Here is a 21,740-nt window from a genome sequence, read left to right as displayed (position 1 = left end):
GGCTTCTCTAGTTTTTTAAGAGTCAGAAGCATACTGTCTAAGCCCTTCAACTTCCAGCATCTGTACTGAGAATACAGGATTAATTTCAAAGATCTGCCTTCATTTATTTATTGGTTGTTTTTGTTTGTTTGTTTGTTTGTTTTGGTTTCTCAATTTGATTGTTTGGTTAGTGTGGTCTGTTTTATTTTTTTTCTGTTGCAGCTTTTCATATTCTTTCCTTGTGCTGTGTGTTTAGAGTTTTGATTATTCTGGTAAGAGAACTTTCTTTCCTGGTCCAGTCTCTTTGGTGTTTTGTATGCTTCTTGTGCCTTGATAGGCATCTTCTTATTTAGGTTAAAAAATTTTTCTTGTATGATTTTGCTGAAAATATCTTCTGGACTTTTGATCTCTTCCTTCTTCTGCTAATCTGATCATTAGTCTTTTCATAATGTCACAGAGTTCCTGGATGTTTTGTGGTAGAGAACTTTCAGATTTAACATTTTCTGTGACACATGTATCTATTTCATCTTTTCTTCTGTTGTTTTTTACTGTTTTATTTTATTTTCAGACAGGTTTGCTTTATAGCCTTTGCTGTCACTTTGTAGACCAACCTGGCCTTGAACTCACAATAGTCCAGTGGTTTCTGCCTCCCTGAGTTCTGGTATTAAAGGAATGTATAAACACACCTGTCTTCCATTTCTTCTATTTGTTTTCAGTGCATATATTTCTCTCTTGATCTCTGTTTTGAGTGTGAACCTTGCCTCTGAAGTTCCTTGTTGTAGTCTTTAAATTTTTAATTTCCAGGATTCCCTAACTTTCTGTTTTAAAAAAAAATAAATTTCTTTTGTTTTTTTGAGGCTGGAATTCTCTGTGTAGCATTGGCTCTCTTGGACTTGCTTTTTAGACCAGGCCAGCCTCAATGTCACAGAGATATAGTTGCCTCCACCTACTCAAGTGCTGGTATCAACAGTGTGCACCACCATGGCCAGCTTGTTTCTGCTTTCTTTACTGCTTCTATTTCCATATTTCCAGAATGTGTTTCATTCTGTCATTCTCCCTTTGGGAGAGGCCTGGAGATCAGCTTCCAGATGGAGAATGGTGGTTCCATTTCTCTCAAGGGCAGCTAGACCACTTTAGGGCAACACGCATGTTCACTAGGCCAGAGTGAGGAAAGAATTTTCTATTGACTGTTCCAGGTAGCTAGCTCTTTTAGAATGAAATCGCCAATGGTAGTGGAAATTCAGGTGTTCCAGAACCTATGACCATACCGAAGTCTTACCATTCTCAATGAAGCTGCTGTGCCTTGCTCTGAAGACTTTCACCTCAGAGATACAGGTGAAAGTCCAGGCTTGGTTGACTTGCAACCAAGACATAGGCCTGGTAAGACCCAGATCCAGTGAGGCCTAGGCCCAGTGGGTCAAAGAGCAGGCCCAGAGGGGGATAAATGATGAATATCAGGGGCAATGATGGAAGGCTGATGGTATCAGGTGGCATACAACCAGCCAGCATGCATGCACCCACAACTTGTTTATTTGAAGTCAGGGACATATAAACCTTGTGCAGAGGGAAAGATTTTGAGGATAAATGTCTGATTTGCTGGGGTCTAGGGGTCAAGGATACTTGGCTTACATATAGTGCTATCCTGCCTCATTTTCCATGAAGTAGCATGGTCCTATCACAAGAAGGAGAACAGTTGAACGTCACTGCTGAGGCTAAGATCCTTAGCAGGGTGATCCATTTCTAGGAATTCCCAGGTGTTGTTCAAGCAGCTTTCTTCACAGGAAGGGGTTTGCCTAATAATCTACCCTGAGGGCTATGTGTGGCTCTTTATATGACTCAGTATCATATATATCAGGAGACAGATTTTTTAGGCCCTTCACTGAGAAAACAGAGTTTAACATCACAGACTGAATATAAATAAGTGGCTATCAGACATGTCAGAATTCACCCTAATCTAGCAAAGCCTCATATCCCTCAAATGTTTGTTGTATCATGGCTTTATTTAAGGTAGTTATTGGTTTCCTCCAATTGTTTGATTATGTTTTGCCTGAATTTCTATATGGAATTTATTTATACCACATACCACAGCACATACTGAATATACAAACATAGCTGACAGCAAAAGAAAAAAATATTAAAACAAACTACATGAAGATGATATTGGTTGTTAAAGCAATTAGGGCAAAAAAGATGTTTAAGCGTATAATACAAACTCACTGTTTCTTTAAAATTCTGCTTTCTTCCACTTGACTTGAGAAATTTACATTTTCTTACACTGATGCAGACATATATCCAATCATCAGTCATAGAAAATAATGTGGTTTCCAAGTGATTCTAACAGATATCTTTTGCTTTATCATAAGAATATGAGATAATTTTAGTAGTCAAAATCATTTATCTTATATTGAAACATTTGTATGCTTTAATGGAATCTTCAATTGGAATAGCCCTCTACCTCCAATACATATTTTATTGTTGCCAAAGAAATAATCAGATTGCACAAGTTGAGTAATGGCCAGTGATTTCTTTGATTTTGATTTTAACTATAATCCTATTGTATTTGCTTATAGGAGTATGTTATATTTCTAGGCCTATATTTGTGTTTGCTTTTGACAGGGCTGCTATGTATATTGTGTGATTTGATTAGTTATAATCTAACTATATTGTTTTTTTTGAAAGTCATAGACCTTCACGTATTTTTGCCTTCTGAAAATTTATTATATTATGCTATAATTCCTTTAGTTTTTGTTGATTTGGAGACTTGATATAGAGAAGCAGTTTTACTTTTATCTTCTTGATCTTAAAGGCTTGCCTCTCCTCATTTCTTGGTATATCTGTGTTTTCAAGTTGTTGCAATCATCAATGTCGCGGTTTTTGCTTTTTAAGTGACTGATAGAATTAACACATTGTTTTTAGGTTTTTAAAACTTTCTCCTATATTGTTGTCTCTTTGTCCTTATTAGCTTCAGTTGTCCACATTTCAAAGCCTGCAGTCATCTGAGGGAGCCTCAATAAATGGCATGCCCTCATCAGAGAAGTTGTTTGCTATATCTGTGAGAGATTGTGTTGATAGATGATTGATGTGGGAAGGCTCTTCCAATGAGAGATGCAATATTCCTAAGTAAGTGGGCCTGGGCTGTGTAAGATAACTACCTGAGCATGAGACAGTGATGAAGCAAGAGACCAACCCAGAAAATATTTGCCCATGGCTTTTGCCTAAATTTTCTTTTTTTGTCTTTTTTATTTAACTTTTATTAATTACACTTTATTCATTTTGTATCCCCCCCCATAAGCCCCTCTCTCCTCCCCTTCCAAACCCACCCTCCCTCCCCTTTCTGCATGCATGCCCCTCCCCAAGTCCACTGATAGGGGAGGTCCTCCTCTCCTTCTTTCTTTTCTTAGTCTATTAGTTTTCATCAGAAGTGGCTGCATTGTCATCTTCTGTGGCCTGGTAAGGCTGCTGCCCCCTCAGGGGGAGGTGATCAAAGAGCAGATTATGTTAGAGGCAGACTTTCTATGCTAAATCCCAAAATGATGGACTGTGATCTGATAGTACCAAACTAAACTTGTAAACACATTCATGACCTGAGATGCTTTTAGTTAAGGGATTTAGTCACAACAACAAAGAAGCACATTAGAACAAAAAGTTATATGCAAAGAGTGATTTTACTGCTGGACAGAATCTTGGAATGTTCTCTTTTTAAGGAGTGCGGAAAACATCAGGATTTACGATGGCAAATGCATTACAAAGCTGTACGCAGAGATTCATCAGCTGTTCTGGTAGGACCTAGAAGATCAGAGTATTGAGAGTAATGCAGACAGAGGATGTCCATGTCATAAGATTCGGTGGACAATAGACTCTACAGAAAATCAAGCTAGAGGTCATTTGTGTGATATTTTAGCTGCCAATCATACTTATTCATTCTGCCTATGCCTTGAAATTGAGTGAGGAAGAATTAAAAATTGATGAACAGGATTTCTTAGATGGAATATTGAATCTGTTGAATGGTTAATATTAGAGAGACATTCAGGACCCACAGTGAAAGAAAGAGACAAGTGGAACAGAAATTAGTGTAAAGCCTTTGTAGAGAAAAACAGTACTAGATAGTTTCAGATGGCAGTCACATGATGAAACAGAGGCAGAATTTTTTCAAGGAGATTATCACCATCAAAGAAGAAGTCCTAGTTCTGGATTTGAAGCCTAAAATGATATTCATAGAGTAAATGCCTTTCTGCTAATTCTTCTGTTAATGGAAGGAGGACTCAAAGTGATTCCTAGTGCCAGGAATGAACTTCATATAAAGCCTGCTCCAAATGGTCCAAGTGTGGCACAGTCCATTCCAATTTTGAATCCAAATTGACAGGCTCACCCATGTTGTGTTTTTTCTGGAAACAAGTTGCAAAATTTAACATAATAGATTCTTTGTGGTTTCTATTCAGCACTGCGCCAGCCATATGTGTTTGGCAGAGTCAGATCACCAGTGAAGATACTGTAAAGGTTCATTGCATGAAGCCATGAGGGTGAAGCCTGAGTTGCATCTTGACACTACAAGATGTTGAGATACCTAAGTTATGAAACACCTGTCATAGAGTGCTGCCTATAGGGAGTGGAAATAACCAATCTGAGAGATGTATGAGACGTTGCATAGATAGGACCCTGTAAGCCTTTTGAAACAGCAACAGGATTGGCTGTTTTCCTTGCTGATCTTCTTTCCTTGGTACAGTCTTCCGTCCTTATGTATACATTCCTTTCTACTGGAATAGGAAGGGGCATGCTGTGCATCTATGTTGGAATGATGTAACTTGCTTCTGATGTGGCAGTCAAGAGATTTTCTTATATGTCAGAAGAGACTTTGGACATTTAAACAGTGTATGAGTTATTGACAAATTTTAGGATCACTGAAGTTAGACTACATTTTCATCATGGGATGGCCATAAGCCAATGGTGAATTTGGTCAGAAATTATTTGATTGAATCAAAAAAGCTCCCAGAGAAGATGATGTTTCTGGTTTTGACATTGAATGAAAAAGTTTCTGTGTATCCCAGACTGTCCTGAAAGTCAGTATGTACACCAGGCAGGTTTTGCACTTACAGGTCTAACTCCAGTTGAGGGTTGGGGTAAAATTTAGGCCAACACGCCTGACATCAACATTATCATCATTGGCTGCTGAGTCTGGAATGTAAGGTTTTGGGTTTTTATTTAGTTTTGTTTTGTTTTGTCTATGTAAGCATAGGTTTTGGTGGTGATCTTCATCCACATCTTGCATTTGAAATTTGGCAGAGAGTATATTTAATATTTTAGAGGGCATGTATTCATGACATTAACACTGTCTGAGCTTTCTGAGTCATTGAATGGCAGGGGTGTGACATTCTTCCAACCTGCTATGTTTGTTTTTTAAACTTTATTCATTCATTTTATACACATTTAATTTATTTTTTATTTAAATTTGTTTTTTGTAATTTATTCTCTGACATGAACTTGGCTCTTTAATCACTCCTCTTGGGGGTGAAGCCTTACAAGGCCACAGAAAATGGTGATGCAGCAATCCTTGATGATACATGATAAGCTAGGGTCAGATCGAAGGGGAGGAGTTCCTCCCCTATCAGATTAAGGAAAGGGCCTAGGAGAAAAGAAAGAAGGTGGATGGGACTAAGAATAGATGACAGAGGGGTCTACAGTGGGTATACAAAGTGAATAAATTGTAATAAATAAAATTTAAAAATAATTTAATAGCTCAATTGTAGCCTCCTCCCTTGTCTCTTCCTCATCTCATCCTCCATTCCTCTTTCCCTCTTGACCCATTTTATTAGATAGGGGGAGCCCTCCTCTCCTACCAGCTGACCCAAACTTATCAAATCTCACTAGGACTGTCTACACCTTCTTCCTTTGTGGTTTACCAATGCCTCCTCCACCATGAGGAAGTGATCAAAGAGCAGGCAACAGAGTCCAGGTCAAAGCCAGCCCCCGCTCCCCTTACTATGGATCCCACATGGAGACTGAGCTGCCTATCAGCTACATCTGAGCAGGGGTATGGGTCCTCTTCCTGAACGGTTTTTGGTGCATGCATCAATCTCTGCATGTCCCCACAGTCCCATATTTGTGACCTTGTTGGTCTTCTTATGGAGCTTCTGTCAGCTCTGAGTCTTTCTATCCCCCCACTCTTTCCTATGACTCCCTGTGCTCTGCCCAAAGTTTGGTTGTGTGTCTTAGCATCTGCCTTGATCCCCTACTGGGTTGAGTTTTTCAGAAGACATGTATGTTAGGCTCTCATCCTGTTCCCTCTCTTCAGTAATGTCTGGTATCAATTCTATTTGCACTTTTGAATGAGAATGGAGCATCCTCCATAGGGTCCTCCTTTTTAATTAGCTTCTTTAGGTCCATGGATTGTAATATGTTTGTCCTGTATTATGGCTATTATCCACTTATAAATGAGTATATACCATGCATATCTTTCTGGTTCTGGGATACCTCACTCAGGATGATCTTTTCTAGTTCCATCCATTTCCCTGAAAATTTCACAATTTCCCTCTTTTTAATATGTGACTAGCATTCCACTGTGTAAATGTACCACAATTTTTGTAACTGTTGTTCCATTGAGAGACATGTAGTTTGTTTCCAGATTCTGGCTATTATGAATATAGGTGCTGTGAACATAATTGAGCAAATGTATTTGTTGAATGGTGGAACATCTTTTGGAAATATGCCCAGGAATGATATATCTGAGATTTGAAATAGCACTATTTCCAATTGTCTGAGAAAGCATCAGAATGATTTCTAATGTGGTTGTATAAGTTTGCACTCTCACCAGCAATGGAGGAGTGTTTCCCTTTCTCCACATCCTCCCTAGCATGTGCTGTCTCTTCAGGTTTTGATCTTAGCCATTCTGATGGAATATCAAAGTCATTTTGATTTGTATTTCCATGATGACTATTGATATTTAACATTTCTTTAAATGTTTTTCCAACATTTGCTATACCTCTGTGGAGAATTCTCTGTTTAGTTCAGTACCCCAGTTTTAAAGTGGGTTATTTAGTTTTTTGGAGTTTAATTTCTTGAGCTCTTTATATATTTTGTTTATTAGCCCTCTCTGCTGTATGTAGGGTTGGTGAAGACCTGTTCACAGGCTGTAGGCTGTTGATTTGTTCTATTGACAGAGTTCTTTGATTCATAGGTTTTAGTTTCATGAGATTCTATTTGTTAATTGTTGATCTTAGAATCAGTGCTCTTGGTGTTCTATTCAGGAAGTTATCTTCTATGCCAATGTGATCAAGGCTTTTTCCCCACTTTTTTTTTCTAACTGATTTAGTGTGTCTGGTTTTATGTTGGAAGTCTTTCATCAACTTGGACTTTAGTTTACTGCAGAATGATAAATATGGATCTATTTTCATTTTTCTACATGTAGACTTCCAGTTAGACCAGCACCATTTGTGGTTTGTGGGTTTATTTGTGAGCCTTCGTTTCAATTCCATTGATTCGCCAGTCTGTTTCTGTAATAGTACCATGCTGTTTTTATTACTGTTGCTTTATAGTATAGTTTGAGATAAGGGCTAGAGAAACCTCCTGAAGATCAGTTATTGTACAGGATTGTTTTAGCTATTCTGGTTTTCTTTTTTCCACATGAAGCTGAGAATTGTTCTTTCAAGGTCTATAAGGAATTGTGTTGATATCCTTGAATCTGTAGATTGTTTTTGGTATTATGGCAATTTTTACTATTTGATCCTATTGATCCATGAGCATGAGAGATCTTTTGTTATCTTCTTCAATTTCTTTTTTTCAGTGGCTTGAAGTTGTTTTTTTTTTTTTTTTTTTTTTTTTTTCATATAGGTTTTTCACTTGCTTGGTTAGGGTAACACCAAGATACTTTATGTTTGTTTGTTTTTTTTTTTCTGGCTATTGTGAAGGGTGTTGTTTCCCTAATTCTTTCTCAGGCAGTTTGTCTTTTGTATACAAGAATGCTACTGATTTTTTGTTAACTTTGTATCCAGCCACTTCGCTGAAGTGTTTTTCAATTGTAGGGGTTCCCTGGTAGAACTTTTGGGGACAGTTATGTATACTGTCATTTCATCTGTGAATAGTGATACTTTGACTTCTTCCTTTTCAATTTGTATCCCCTTAAACTCCTTTAGTTGTCTTATTGCTCTAGATAGGACTTCAGATACTATATTGAAGAGATTTGGAGAGAGTGGGTAGCCTTGCCTTGTCCCTGAGTTCAGTGGAATTGATTTAACTTTCTTTCCATTCAGTTTGATGTTAGATATAGGATTGCTGTGTGTTGCCTTCACTGTTTTTAGGTATGTGCTTATATCCTTAGTCTCTTTGAGACTTTAAACAAGAATAAGTGTTGGATATTGTCAAATGTTTTTGCAGCATCTAAGGAAATGATTGTGTGGTTGTTTTTTTTTTTTTTCAATTTATTTATATGATGGATTACATTGATGGATTCCATGTATTTAACCACCGCTTCATGCATGGGATGGAGCCTACTTGGTCATGGTAGATGATATCTTTAAACTGTTCTTGGATTTGGTTTGTGAGTATTTTATTTGAGTATTTTAAGAGTGATTGGTCTGAAGTTCTCTTTCTTTTTTGAGTCTTTGAGGGTTTATCAAGGTGACTGCAGTCTTACAAAAGTAGTTTGGTCATGTTGCTTCCATTTACATGTTATCAAATAGTTTGAAGAATATCAGTATTCTCTCTTCTTTGAAGCTCTGGTAGAATTCTACTCTGAAATCATTTGGCCCTTGGTTGGGAGTCTTTTGATGTACGCTTCTATTCACTGAGGGGATGTAAGATTATTAAATTTCTCTACCTGATATTGATTCTACTTTGGTAAGTGGAAACAATACAAAAATTGTATATTTCATTTTGATTTTCAAATTTTGTGGCATATAGGCTTCTGACATAAGAGCTAGTGGTTCTTTGGATTTTCTTAGTGTCTGTTATATCTCTCTTTTTATCAGACATGGTTGATTTGGATAGTGTCTCTCTGCCATTTTCTTAGTTTGGCTAAGAATTTGTCTGTTTTTTTTTTTTATTTTCTCAAAGAACTAGCTCCTGGTTTTGTTGATTATTTGAATTGTTCTCTTTGTTCCTAATTTATTGATTTCAGCCCTGAGTTTGGTTATCTAGTAGTCTACACCTGTTGGGTGTGTCTGCTTCTTTTTTCCTAGAGTATTTGTGCCATTAAGTTGCTTGTATGGGAAGTCTCCAATAGCTTATGAAGGCACTTAGTGCTATTAAATTTCTTCTTAAGACTGCTTTCATTGCACCTCATAAGTTTTGGTATGATGTGCCTTCATTTTCATTGAACTATAGGAAGTTCTTTATTTGTTCCCTGACCCAGATTTCATTGAGTAGGGAGTTGTTCAGTTTCCACGCATGTGTAGGCTTTTTGCTATTTCTGTTATTGTCAAGATCCACCTTTAGTCCATCATGGTCTGATAGGATGCAAGAGATTACTTCAATCTTGTATCTTTTGAGGCCTGGTTTGTGACTACTGTATGGTCATTTTTAGAGAAGGGTCCGTAAGGTGCTGAAAAGAAGATATATTCTTTTCTATTTGGGTAAACATTTCTCTAGATATCTGGCAGGTCCATTTAATTCATGACATCCATTAGTGTCATTATATCTCATTTTAGGTTCTGTTTCACTGCTCTGTCCTTTGATGATATTGAGTTGTTGTGGTCTCTCACTATTAATGTGTGGAGACTGAAATGTTCTTCAAACTTAATTAATGTTTCTTTTACAAATGTGTTTACCCTTGAATTTGAGGCATAGTTGCCCAGAATTGAGACACCATCTTGGTGGAATTTTCCTTTTTTTGAGTTTGAAGTATCCTTCCTCATCCCTTTCAATTAATTTTGGTTGAATGTTTGTTTTATTAGATATTAGAATTGCTATTCCTGTTTGTTTCTTGTGTCCATTTGCTTGAAAACCACATTCCTGCTTCAACATCCCAGGAACTTTTTTCAGGGATTAGCTCAGTGATCTGAGGTTGGAACCAATTTTTTCCTCACCATTGGGTTTCCTTTCACCTGGGAAACACAGTCAGTGGTGTTTTGTGGCCTACTGTTCCAACTGTTGGTCACTGTGCAGTCTCTGCTACCCTGCTGATCAGACACAGTGTGCAATCAGCTCTGCCATCTGGGATCTGTTTTTTAATTTTTACTGAATATGAGTATTTGGTTGTATGCATGATTATGCACCTCTTGTATGTCTGATCCTCACAGTAGTCAGAAGATTGCCTCAGAACTCATGAACATAGAACAATGAATAGTAGTGGGTTCCATGTAAACACTGACAATTGAGCCCAATTATTTGCAAGAGCAGCAAGAGTTCCTCACTGCTGAGCCATCTCTCCTGCCTTATGTTGCTTATTTATGATCATCATTTACATTGCTAATATTTTTCTCTTTCTATTTTTATCTGTTTAAACATGCATTCCCTTTTAGTAAGATCTTATTAATGTTGCAGTTTAAGCTGTGGCACTGCTGGTTTCTGGAAGATTAATACAGAATTGGATTGAATGTATAATTCCTTGTAGGAGCTTCAGTAAAGACCTCTGAGTTTTTTCTACCTATTATATTTGTTAGATTGACTTTTAGGGGAAGCTCTGTCTTACAATATAGGTCTGGCTGTCCTGGAACTCTTTGCATAGATCATGCTGGCATCTAACTCAATGAGATTCATCTGCCTCTGCCTCCTGAGTCATGGAATTAGAGGCATAACTGAATAAACCCAGCTTGTCCATCATTTTTTGTAGTTAATAAATGTTTATACATTTCTCCGATATGTAATCAGTACTGTTCATATGTTCATTTCTCTCTGTATCTCTGTCTCTATCTTTCTCTTTCTATTTCACTCTCTTCTCTCTGTTTGTCTTTGTCCACATTAATAGGCATATCTATTTCAAGGCTACATCCTATTGAAAAAGTTCAGATATGACACAGTTATTCAGTTTTCTTCTAAGAATTACTTATTGATAACATTAGCACTTCCCTTTTAATATAAAAGTTTTATTCTTTATTTTTCAACTATAGACTATACATGATTTGGAAAGGAGAATATACAAAACAATTATCAAAGAATAATCATGTGTTCTATGCCTTTTCTTTTGTCTGGTCACTCACAAATATGATCTTATTAGCTATGATTATTGTTGTTTGCCAACTCACATTATTTTTATCCATGAATTCACCATAGTCCACTATCCTGTCCCAAAACATACAAGCCCCCCTTTTTACATATTGATATGTCATATCACTGAGGCCTGGTCTAAACACAATATTCAATGCCACATTGTCTTTGGAGTGATGCCAGTGTCCCCTGATCACAACATCTCATTTGTTGCTAGACAAAATATCGTGGCTATGTTTTTTTTTCCTTCCACCTCTTTCATCACTGGGTTCTGACCAACTCACCCAAGTAACTGAACCCAATTCATAGATTGCTCAAGGATCCAACTGCTGGCTACTTGAGATTCATGTTTCACAAACTGATAAAACTTCTATAACATAGGTCTTTAAAGCATGGCTTTGTTTTTTCTTACAATCTAATATTTAGGCTTTTCCTTCTCTCCTCCTTCATCTGATGCACAATACCTAAATGTCTCTCATTAGTACTTCTGTGTCAGAAAATAAATGAAAGAAGTACCAGAAATATGTGAATATGTTTCCAATGAAGTATAAATTTATATTGTTGCTACTGTTTCTGTTGTACACATGTATCACATATTTTAGAATTCAGTGACCTTCAATGATGTGCATGTGAAATTCAGCCAAGAAGAGTGGGCTTTGCTGGAACCTTCCCAGAAGCAACTCTACAAAGATGTGATACTAGAGACCTGTAAAAACCTCACTGCTATAGGTAAGACTGCAAATTTTCTTTCACTTTTAAAATAAGGAGACAACTCTTACTTTATTATTGATCCTCTTCTATAATTCCAATTGAGAATGAGGTAGAATGAGGTGAATAAATCAGACATGGTTCTAAGAGTCACAGAAGATAGTGATTTAAGTTTTTCCTTAATAATAATATGATCTTTCCAATAATATATATTTTCTGGTACTATATTTTAGGCTACAATTGGGAAGATCATAATATTGAAGAACATTTTCAAAGTTCTACAAGTAATAAAAGGTAACTTTATGTGCACAATGAAACAGATATGAATCTTAAGAAATTTTAATGTGTCCTGGTACAGATATGAATCTTAAGAAATTTTAATGTATCCTGGAAGTTTGTTTTCTTGGTTTGTTGTTTGTTTGTTGGCTCCTTTTTATTTTCTTTTTTTTAAGTTTTTTTTTTCTGTGTAGCTGTGGCTTAACTTAGAATTGCTTGTTAAATCAGCCTGACCTCAAAATCACACAGATCTGCCTGATTCTGCCACCACAAGTGCTGGGATTAAGGGCATGTACCAGCATACCTTGCTGTGTCCTGGAAGTTTTAAAGAAAAGCAACAGTGTATAAACAGCACTGCTTTAAGTGTACTGATAATCATTAAAATCTCACAATTTCTTGTACTTCGATGTCAGGTATCTGATTTGTTTTTGCAAGGTACTCCCCTAAGATAGAAGAAAACAAAATAATGTTGTAACAGAAAATACCATTTGAATCATATATACATTACAGCTACTGAGTTGAACTGGCAATTTGTTTAGTCTCATTCTATCTACTCAGATATTGTAAAAGGCATATACATTGAATAGGTGATTGGTATGTGTCCAAAACCTTTTAATAAGCATATATGTCATAGTACAACCAGTGTTGTTCATATTCATACAGTAATATTGTAAAGTTTACTGAAAGGAGCAGCTTATGAGAGTCAAAATTATTGTTGTGGAGAACCTTATTCCCTATATGACATGTCTATGATGAATAAAAAACAAACTCTGTTAATTCAATGTGGGAATCTTTTATTATTATTATTATTGTAAATTAAACTGGTATATCATATGTCACAATGTTTGTAAGACACATGAGCATAGGGATATTGAAAGAAGCAGTGTCCCTGTCTTTCTCCAAGAAAAACTGATTTTGTAGTACTCCCCACTTTGAGTAGATTTGCTGAATGTGATAAATGGATACTATTAATTAGTTTTGCAACTTCACTGAGAATTCATCAGCAAACTCATACTGCTGAAAAAACCTATGAATACTAGGAATTTGGAACTTCTTCTGCATGTCCTGCTCACTTTTTAAATGAAGTGTAATTCATACCGTACAAAAATTTGTGAATGGGATTGTTGTGGTAAAGCTCTGAATTCTTACAAAACTCTTCATATATACAAAACAAAAACCTCTTATAGAAAAATGATGGTATAAAAGTGAACCACGTAACAAATATTTTACCATCACAGGGATCTTCAAAAATACCCATAATGAAGGGAAAAACCATGAATGTGAATAAAGTGATAAAACTTTAAAATTTGATTCTCCTTTACCATTAGACCAAAATATGACATTAATTCATATAGAAAAATATCTTTATTAGTGTAATGCAATGACTGTGGTAAATCTTTCCCATGTGCTAATTATCTTTGCAGGCATGAAAGCAGTCATACTGAAGAGAAACCTTCTAAATGCACTCTATGTGGGAAAGCCTTCCCGTATACCACTGTTCTCATACGGCATAAAAGAACACACACTGGAGAGAAACCTTACGAATGTAACCAGTGTGGTAAAGCCTTTGCACAAAACAGTCATCTCATAAGCCATAAAAGAACACACACTGGAGAGAAACCTTATGAATATAACCAGTGTGGTAAAGCCTTTGCAAATAACAGTACTCTCTTAAGCCATAAAAGAACACACACTGGAGAGAAACCTTATGAATGTAACCAGTGTGGTAAAGCCTTTGCACAAAAGAGTACTCTCTTAAGCCATAAAAGAAAACACACTGGAGAGAAACCTTATGAATGTTACCAGTGTGGTAAAGCCTTTGCAGAAAACAGTCATCTGGTAAGGCATAAAAGAACACACACTGGAGAGAAACCTTACGAATGTAACCAGTGTGGTAAAGCCTTTGCACAAAACAGTCATCTCTTAAGCCATAAAAGAACACACACTGGAGAGAAAACTTATGAATGTAACCAGTGTGGTAAAGCCTTTGCACAAAACAGTGCTCTCATAAGCCATAAAAGAACACACACTGGAGAGAAACCTTATGAATGTAACCAGTGTGGTAAAGCCTTTGCACAAAACAGTACTCTCTTAAGCCATAAAAGAAAACACACTGGAAAGAAACCTTATACGTATACTCAACATGATAAAGCCCTTGCACAACAGAGTAGTCTCCAAAAACATGAAAAAACACACAGCGGAGAGAAGCCTGGTGAGGGTAATTAGTGTGATAAATTCTTTGCATGTAACAATCATCTCCTAAGACAAGAACACATTCTGGAGGGAAACCATATGAATATAATTATGTGGCAAAGCCTTTGCATATAACATCTCTTAATACATAAAAGAACACATACTGGAAAGAAGCTGTCTCACTGCATCCAATGTGAATAAACTTTTGCACTTCAGAATCATCTTCAAACTCATGAAAGATATCCTAATGGACAGAAAGCCTATGAGTCCTTTTAACATGGTGAAACCATTCTATATTTGTACAATCTTCCTCATCATGAAAGGATTCATACTTGAGAGAACTTATGAATATGTTAAAATAGTGAGGCCTTGCACAAATCTAGAGTCGTCATCATCATCATAAAATTATCCTTACTGGAGAGGAATTCTGTGACTATAAGCAAGGTGGAAAGCCCTTTGTGTACTTTGGTCCACTGAGATGCAAAAGAAGTGTAAAACTAGCTCAATGGATATGACCTCACTTTTCTGAAGGGGAAAGGGAATAGAGGCAATAAGAATGGAGGGTAGTAATGGGGGAGTGAAAGGGGGGAGACTTAGATTGGAATGTAAAGTAAATAAACTCATTTTTTTAAAAGAATACAATGGATAGTGAATATGAATTACACGCAACAGTATTATATTATAAGGTGTTTATGGAAGACTTATTGATAATCCTGATTCTCAACATTTAGTGTTTTCTTTGTTTTTCCTACTCCATCATTTATTTTTCCATAATATGTAAGAACAAAGCATCGAGAGCATGATAAAGTGGGGAGCAGAGAGTGTTTTAATCATCACCTCTTGAAGGATGGAGTACATTTAGATAGTTTCAAGGTTGAGGGCCATTACCTCCCTACACAGATGTGAAGGGGTTGCTCGACTCCCTACCCTTCCCTCTTTTTCAGCACCCCTGGGGCAAGCTGTGAAACTCATGGTGTTCCCCTGAGAAAGGTATTGCATGCCTTCTTCTGCCATTGTGCAATCACAAAGGACAGGACACAGAACTTATCATACTATAGCATATCTTAGGGAACAAAAATACATTACAAGGAACAAAAATCAAACTTAATTGCCTCACTTTACACAAGAAACTGTTAGTTCAGTGGATGAATATGTAGGAAATGAACTTTCACCAGCCAGGAAGTTCTCTGAGAGTATCACAAGATTGGTAGCCTGTAGAAGTTTCTTTGTGTACATCTACCTATTGTTCCAGGGGTACTATTGAAAAAAATCACTTTTTTTTCTATGTATGACTGCTTCTGGCCTAGATGGGTAACCATGTCAAGGGTGTGTTTTCTCTGCCTGACTTCATCTGGAGAGTATCTTTAGACATGGAAACCACCAATCAAATTTGATAGATGGCCTTTGACACAGATCCCTGATAACTCTCCCCTCCCTTCAAATATAGGATAATTTGGTTCTGTGTTCTTGTTCTTCTTATTCATATAATAGGAATGTGCTGTTTAATGCAAATCTAGCATTCTTGAATTTCCTAGTATTAAACAATTATCTACACCTATGCTTGGAACATCCCAGGTACTTCCCAAGGGATATAAGCCACTGTGTTCTGTTTTCTGGAATTAAAGTTGAACTTACTTTCTGAAGTGGTTCCCAGAGTGGCTAACCAATGTTATGCTTGTGAGCTTTCCAAGCTTTATACTACTCATCTTCTGCCCCTCATGCTTTCCTGGGCTGGTGGGAAACAGCCATCCAGGTAGCAAGAGAATCACATTCTCTGAAATGCCTGTGATAAAATATTTCAGACTGCATAGCATTTCAAACTTCACATGTTTCTGGATTTGAGATGGTCAATCAAACAGTATCTTGGGATGGGACTCATTAAAATGAGTTATACTTATTGTTTAGTTCAAGGTAAGGTTGCAGGCAAGCTTCATGGTATGAAATCTTCTAAGGTGAGTACAGTGGCCCATGGAAAATAAATACAAGCAGAAATTTTATTTTTCTGTTTTTAATAGCTGAGTACTGTTCTGATAATGTAAGGGTGAATGGCAGGCGAGAGGAACTCTCCTTTTGAGTAGTCTATGGGAAGGGGATGGGGGAAGGTGGAGGGAGGGACCGGTAGGAGTTGAGGGAGTGACCTTCAATCAGCATATATAATGAATAAATTGTGAATAAATTGTGAAAAATAAAAACAATTAATAAAATAAAATATAGTAAAGAAAACAAAGCAAAACAACAAAAATTTGAGTCTAGTTTGGGTAACTGCCCTCCCTCAAACAAAAGAAAGAAGATATATAGAAAGAAAAGAAAAACAGAATCTTTGTCTTTGTCACCTTTCTTCCCTGTGAGCTGAGTTGAAGATCATTATGCAATGGAGACCATGATTCTCTCTCTGAAGTTTATGTTACCATAGAAGTAGGATTCAAACCTGAAACTAATGGCAGAGTTTCCTAGTTAACATATCAAATCAAACCCACCTGCCATTTTCTCTCAGAAATCCTTCAGTCCTTCCACGTTATCTGGCCATCCAGGCTAGTACAGCCCATGCATTACCCTGAATTCTCCTTCCCAGGTCCTGAGATAACCTTACCCCCCCACACATATAGGCAAACTATTTTGGCTACCTGGTTCTGTCAAGCGCCATGCAGGAGCAACAGCAGAACAGCTGTAGAACTCATGGAATGTGGCTCCCCTGTTAGCATAATCATGATGAGTTTGTCTTGGAGAAGCATAATCCCAAAAACTGATTTTCCAGATGAATTTGTGTTCTTATGTAGCATATCTCTGCTTGTTGCCCTTATGATGTCCATAATCCTTATAACATGAGTTGTATGAAAACTTTAAGAAGGCTTCTAGCTCTTCACTGGGAAATATCACTGACATTTAAAATTAACAATGCTTGATCTCTTTTCACATGTTAACTGGAGCAGATTAATGAATTAACCACTGTCCTTGAAAGGAGCCATAGATATAGATTGTTAGCAATGACCATTATACTTAGAAACAATTTGGAAAAATAGATTGTTTCACAAGGTCAGGGAAGATGTTTGGCTCTGATGTAAAAAATCTTAGAGAACAATTTAAAGTTAAGAAAAGTACATTATTAATAGTAAATCCAGGGATATTTTAAGGTTGATGAGCTGAAACAATAGCCCAAGGTAGCATTGGCCGTCTGGGCACCCACAAACTAGGTCTAAACCTGAGACAGCAGTTGATTCCCTTATATTTGTTTTTCCCCTCAGCTTCTTGATATGATTTAATAAAAATGATTAATGAGTAGATGTGCCAGTACCATGCCATTTTTATTACTGTTGCCCTATAGTACTACTTGAGATTGTGGATGAAGATACCTCCAGAAAATATTTATTGTGCAGGCATTTTTTTAAAATCAATTCTGGGTTTTTTGTTTTTCCATATGAAACTGAGAATTGTTCTTTGGAGGTCTGTAATGAGTTGTGCTGGTGTTTTGATTGGAATTGCATTGAGTCTTTAGATTTCTTTTGGTAGAGTGGCCGTTTTCATTATGTTAATCCTACCAATTCTGGAGTATGGGAGATTTTCTGATATCTTCCTTGAAGTTCTTTTTTTTTTCATACAAGTCATTCACTGGCTTGATTAGAGTCACACCAATGTACTTTATGTTATCTCTGGCTTCTGTGAAGGGGTTTTGTTTTCCTAATTTCTTTCTGAGCCCATTTGTCTTCTGTATACAGGAGGGCTTCAGATCTTTTTAAATTTAATTTTGTATCCAGTCATTTTGCTAAAGTTGTTTATCAGCTGTAGGAGTTCCCTGGTTGAATTTTTAGGGTTATTCATGTATACTATCACATCATCTGCAACACAAGCTGGACTGGATATGGAGAAAAGGGAACCCTTCTCCATTGCTGGTGGGAATGTAAACTTGTACAACCACTTTGGAAATCAATATGGTGCTTTCTCAGAAAACTATGAATAGTGCTACTAGAATATTCAGTTATACCAACCCTGGGCATATATTCAGAAGATTATCAAACATACAACAGGGACATTTGTACAACTGTACTCATAACAGCTTTACTGATAATAGCCAGAATCTGGAAACAACTTAAATGTCCCCAAACCGAGGAATAGACATAGAAATTGTGGCACATTTATACAATGCAATACTATTTAGCAATTAAAAACAAGGAAATCAGCAGGCAAATGGATTGAACTAGAAAAGATCACTCTGAGTGAGGTATCCAGAAGCAGAAAGACACTCATGGTATATCATCACTTATATGTGGGTATTAGTCAAATAATGTAGGATTAAAATACTAAAATCTATAGTCCTAAAGGATCTAAGCAACAGGAAGAACCCTAGGGAAGATGCTTAATCCTCATTTAGAAAGGCAAATGGGATAGACATCAGTAATGGGAGAAGACAGGGAACAGGGCAGGAACCTACCACAGAGGGCCTCTGAAAGAATCTACCTAGCAGTGTACTGAAGCAGATGGTTAGACACAAAGCCAAACTTTGGGCAGAGAGCATGGAATAATATGGAAGACTCAGGAGATAGAAAGACCTGGATGAGAGAGGCCCTCCACAAGGAGGCCAATTGAGCCAAAAAAATGGGCCCAGGGGGTCCTGTTCCAACCAAGGACCATGCATGAAGAACACCTAGAACCCCTGCTCAGATGTAGCTCATAAGTATCTCACTTTCCATGTGAGTTCCCTATTAAGGGTAACAGCAGCTGTCTCTGACATGAACTCAGTGGCAGGCTCCTTGATAACCTACTCCTAGAAGGTGCAGCCTTGCCAGGCCACAGAGGAAGATGCAGCCATTCTTGGTAAGACTTGATAAGATAGGCTAGGATAAGACAGTAGGGAAGTAGGACTTCCCCTATCAGTGGACTAGAAGAGGGGCATAGGGGTAGAAGAGGGAGGTAGGCTGTAATTGGTGGAAGATGAGGGAAGGTCTTACAGCCAGAAAAAAAGTGAATAAATTGTAATAATCAATAAAAAAGAAAAAATAAGGTTTTTTTCCTGAAATGGCTGCACTCAGGCAACTGTCTCTTAAAAACAACTAGAAAGAATAGTATTTTATCTCTTCACATTTTCCTTTTTCCTGTATATAATAAATACCCTTGATAAAATTCAGTGGTTTGTTATATATTCCTAGTATTATAATATTATAAAATATTTTACAAATCAAATTTTGATATATTAAGTGTGTAAAAATAGTTTATGAAAAAGTGGCTTGAATTTTCAAAAGAGCAAAGAATGTTTACTCAAAACTCAGGAGGGTGAAAATGGAAGGAAAATTGATGGAAGAATAAATAATATATAAATAAATATCTCTTACACAGTAATTATAACATTTTGATTATTGGGATTTAAAAAATATATACAGAATATTTCTCAAGTAAACAATGTAAGCTATTAGTAATAGCTCTTATGCATGTACCCTGAGATATTTCTTTAAATTATTCCTCTTGTCACTTAAATGTGTTCTTTGACAAGTCATGCCACTACACTCTGATGTTCAGGCTCTAATACTGACTTTTCAGTTCTTATTTCAGTGTACTGACTTCTTTTAGCCCAATTAGGACTGAAGTCATACAATGTTTGATTTCTGCGTCTAGCTAAGGTCACAATTTTTGATGATACATTTTTAGTTCATCCACAATTTCAAAGTAAAATGATTGCCTTTCTTAAAATGTTAAATGTTCTCTCTCACACACATGCACACACACACACATACATAATGCATGATACATGTAATAGTAGTTATTGGAAACACAAGACTTGAAATTGAAAGAACCAAAAGAGGGCTGTATGGGAGATTTTGTACGGGGGGAACAGAGAAATGAGAAAAAAAATGTGATTATATTAAAATCTCAAAAAACAAATGTACATGTTTTCTATGAATAAAAAATTGAATAATATAATATTTTGCACTGATGTGATTCAGGACAATCAGGTGTATTCTATCTTAGCACACAGTCAGCTGTGTTTCAGTAAACATGAGTATATATGTGTGCTGGACCTGCCCAAGTCATCTGTTGTTTTTATGTGGATAATGGTAGAACTCCTCATTCAGTGTGTACAGTATATATTCTCTTTTAAATTGACTCAAGAATTTTAGGTATTTTTTGTGTGTGAACTGTATAATATAAAGTTCCCCTAAACTTCTTTCTTGGTCCACTTTCTTCTACTGTCTCCTTCCATCCTTTTACACAAAAATGCTATCTAATGTGGATGGTAAAGAGTGTTCTGTAGATTCAGCAGAAGAATGGACATTTTTTTCTAGTCCATTCTGTTAGTTCCTGTCTTTCTATTGGAGAATTGAACATTCAAGTTGAGAGTTTTCAATGAACAATGTTTATTATTTCCCTTTATTTCGTAGTTATGGTGTGGGGAGTTTGCCTCTTTATATTTGATGCTTGGGATTATTCACTTTTTGTCTGTTATTGGGTGTGGTTAACATTTTTTGATAGGAATTTTGCTTTGATTCGCTTCTGTAGTGAAGGAGTTTTACAGAGATATTGCTCATATTTGGTTTAATTGTGAAATATATTTTTATTCACCATTTATTATTGAAAGTATACTGGATATAGTAATAAGGATCCCTTAAAGATTATATACAATCTGTCTCAGCCATTCTAGGTTTAGAATTTTTCTTGAGAGATCAGGAGTTACTCTAATGAGCCTGAATTTATATGCAACTTAGTCTTTTCAACTTGCCAATTTTAATATACCTTCTTTGTTTAATATAATTTTCTTTACATTTAGGGTTTTGATTTTATATGCTGAGCACAATTTCTTTTCTGGTATGCTTTGTTGTTTTCTATACTTTTTGTACTTTTATAGGCTACCCCGTCTTCATTAGGTTAAGGATATATTCTATTATTTTGCTGAAAATATTTCTGGGATTTTGATGTGAGTTTTGTCTTCTTCCTCTATTTCTATTATTCATAAATTATTTTTTTGCACTTTTTAGATATTCTGGATCTTTTGTGCATGGCTATTTAACATTTCTTTTGATGCAATTATCCAGTTGTTGTTGTTTCTTTATTCTTGTTGTTCATAATCATCTTCAACTTCATCTCTTCGTCCTCCTCCTGCTTTTCTTCTTGCTCCTCCTCCTCCTTTTTTTTCTTTTGAAAATAGTCACTTTACTCATATATTCACCCTGATTAAAGTTTTCCCTTCCTCTAATCCTGGTAATTCTTTCCCATCTCCCCTTCTATCCTGTTTAAATTTACCCTCATATAAAACAAGGAGGGCTATAATTTATAATAAGAAAGTAAAGTAAAGAAAATACAAAAACAATCACATCTTATTATAAAAGACCAACAAAAGAAAAAGAGCTCAAGGGGGGAAAATATGTAGACTTGTTCACACATGCAGAAATTTCATAAAATATTAAACATGAAACAGTAGTACACACAGAGGGTCCATGTAGCTTTAAAACTAGGAAAAACTC

At 36.3% G+C, this 21,740-nt stretch overlaps 1 protein-coding gene and 1 pseudogene across 1 annotated transcript; one reads left to right on the top strand and one right to left on the bottom strand.

Moving 5' to 3' along the window:
• Positions 1-11,078: 11,078 nt before the first annotated feature.
• LOC132651163 (single-stranded DNA-binding protein, mitochondrial-like) lies at positions 11,079-11,509 on the bottom strand (annotated as a pseudogene).
• A 2,036-nt stretch (positions 11,510-13,545) lies between these two features.
• LOC132651167 (zinc finger protein 120-like) lies at positions 13,546-14,130 on the top strand (the record flags this gene model as incomplete). Its single annotated transcript, XM_060376439.1, has 1 exon — positions 13,546-14,130. A coding segment is annotated over one exon (585 nt), but the record flags the coding sequence as incomplete, so codon positions are not given.
• Between the last annotated feature and the right edge of the window lie 7,610 nt (positions 14,131-21,740).

The sequence above is a fragment of the Meriones unguiculatus genome, assembly GCF_030254825.1.
Source record: "Meriones unguiculatus strain TT.TT164.6M chromosome 13 unlocalized genomic scaffold, Bangor_MerUng_6.1 Chr13_unordered_Scaffold_40, whole genome shotgun sequence".
Lineage (NCBI taxonomy): Eukaryota > Metazoa > Chordata > Mammalia > Rodentia > Muridae > Meriones > Meriones unguiculatus.
This window is presented reverse-complemented; position numbering and strand designations above follow the sequence as displayed.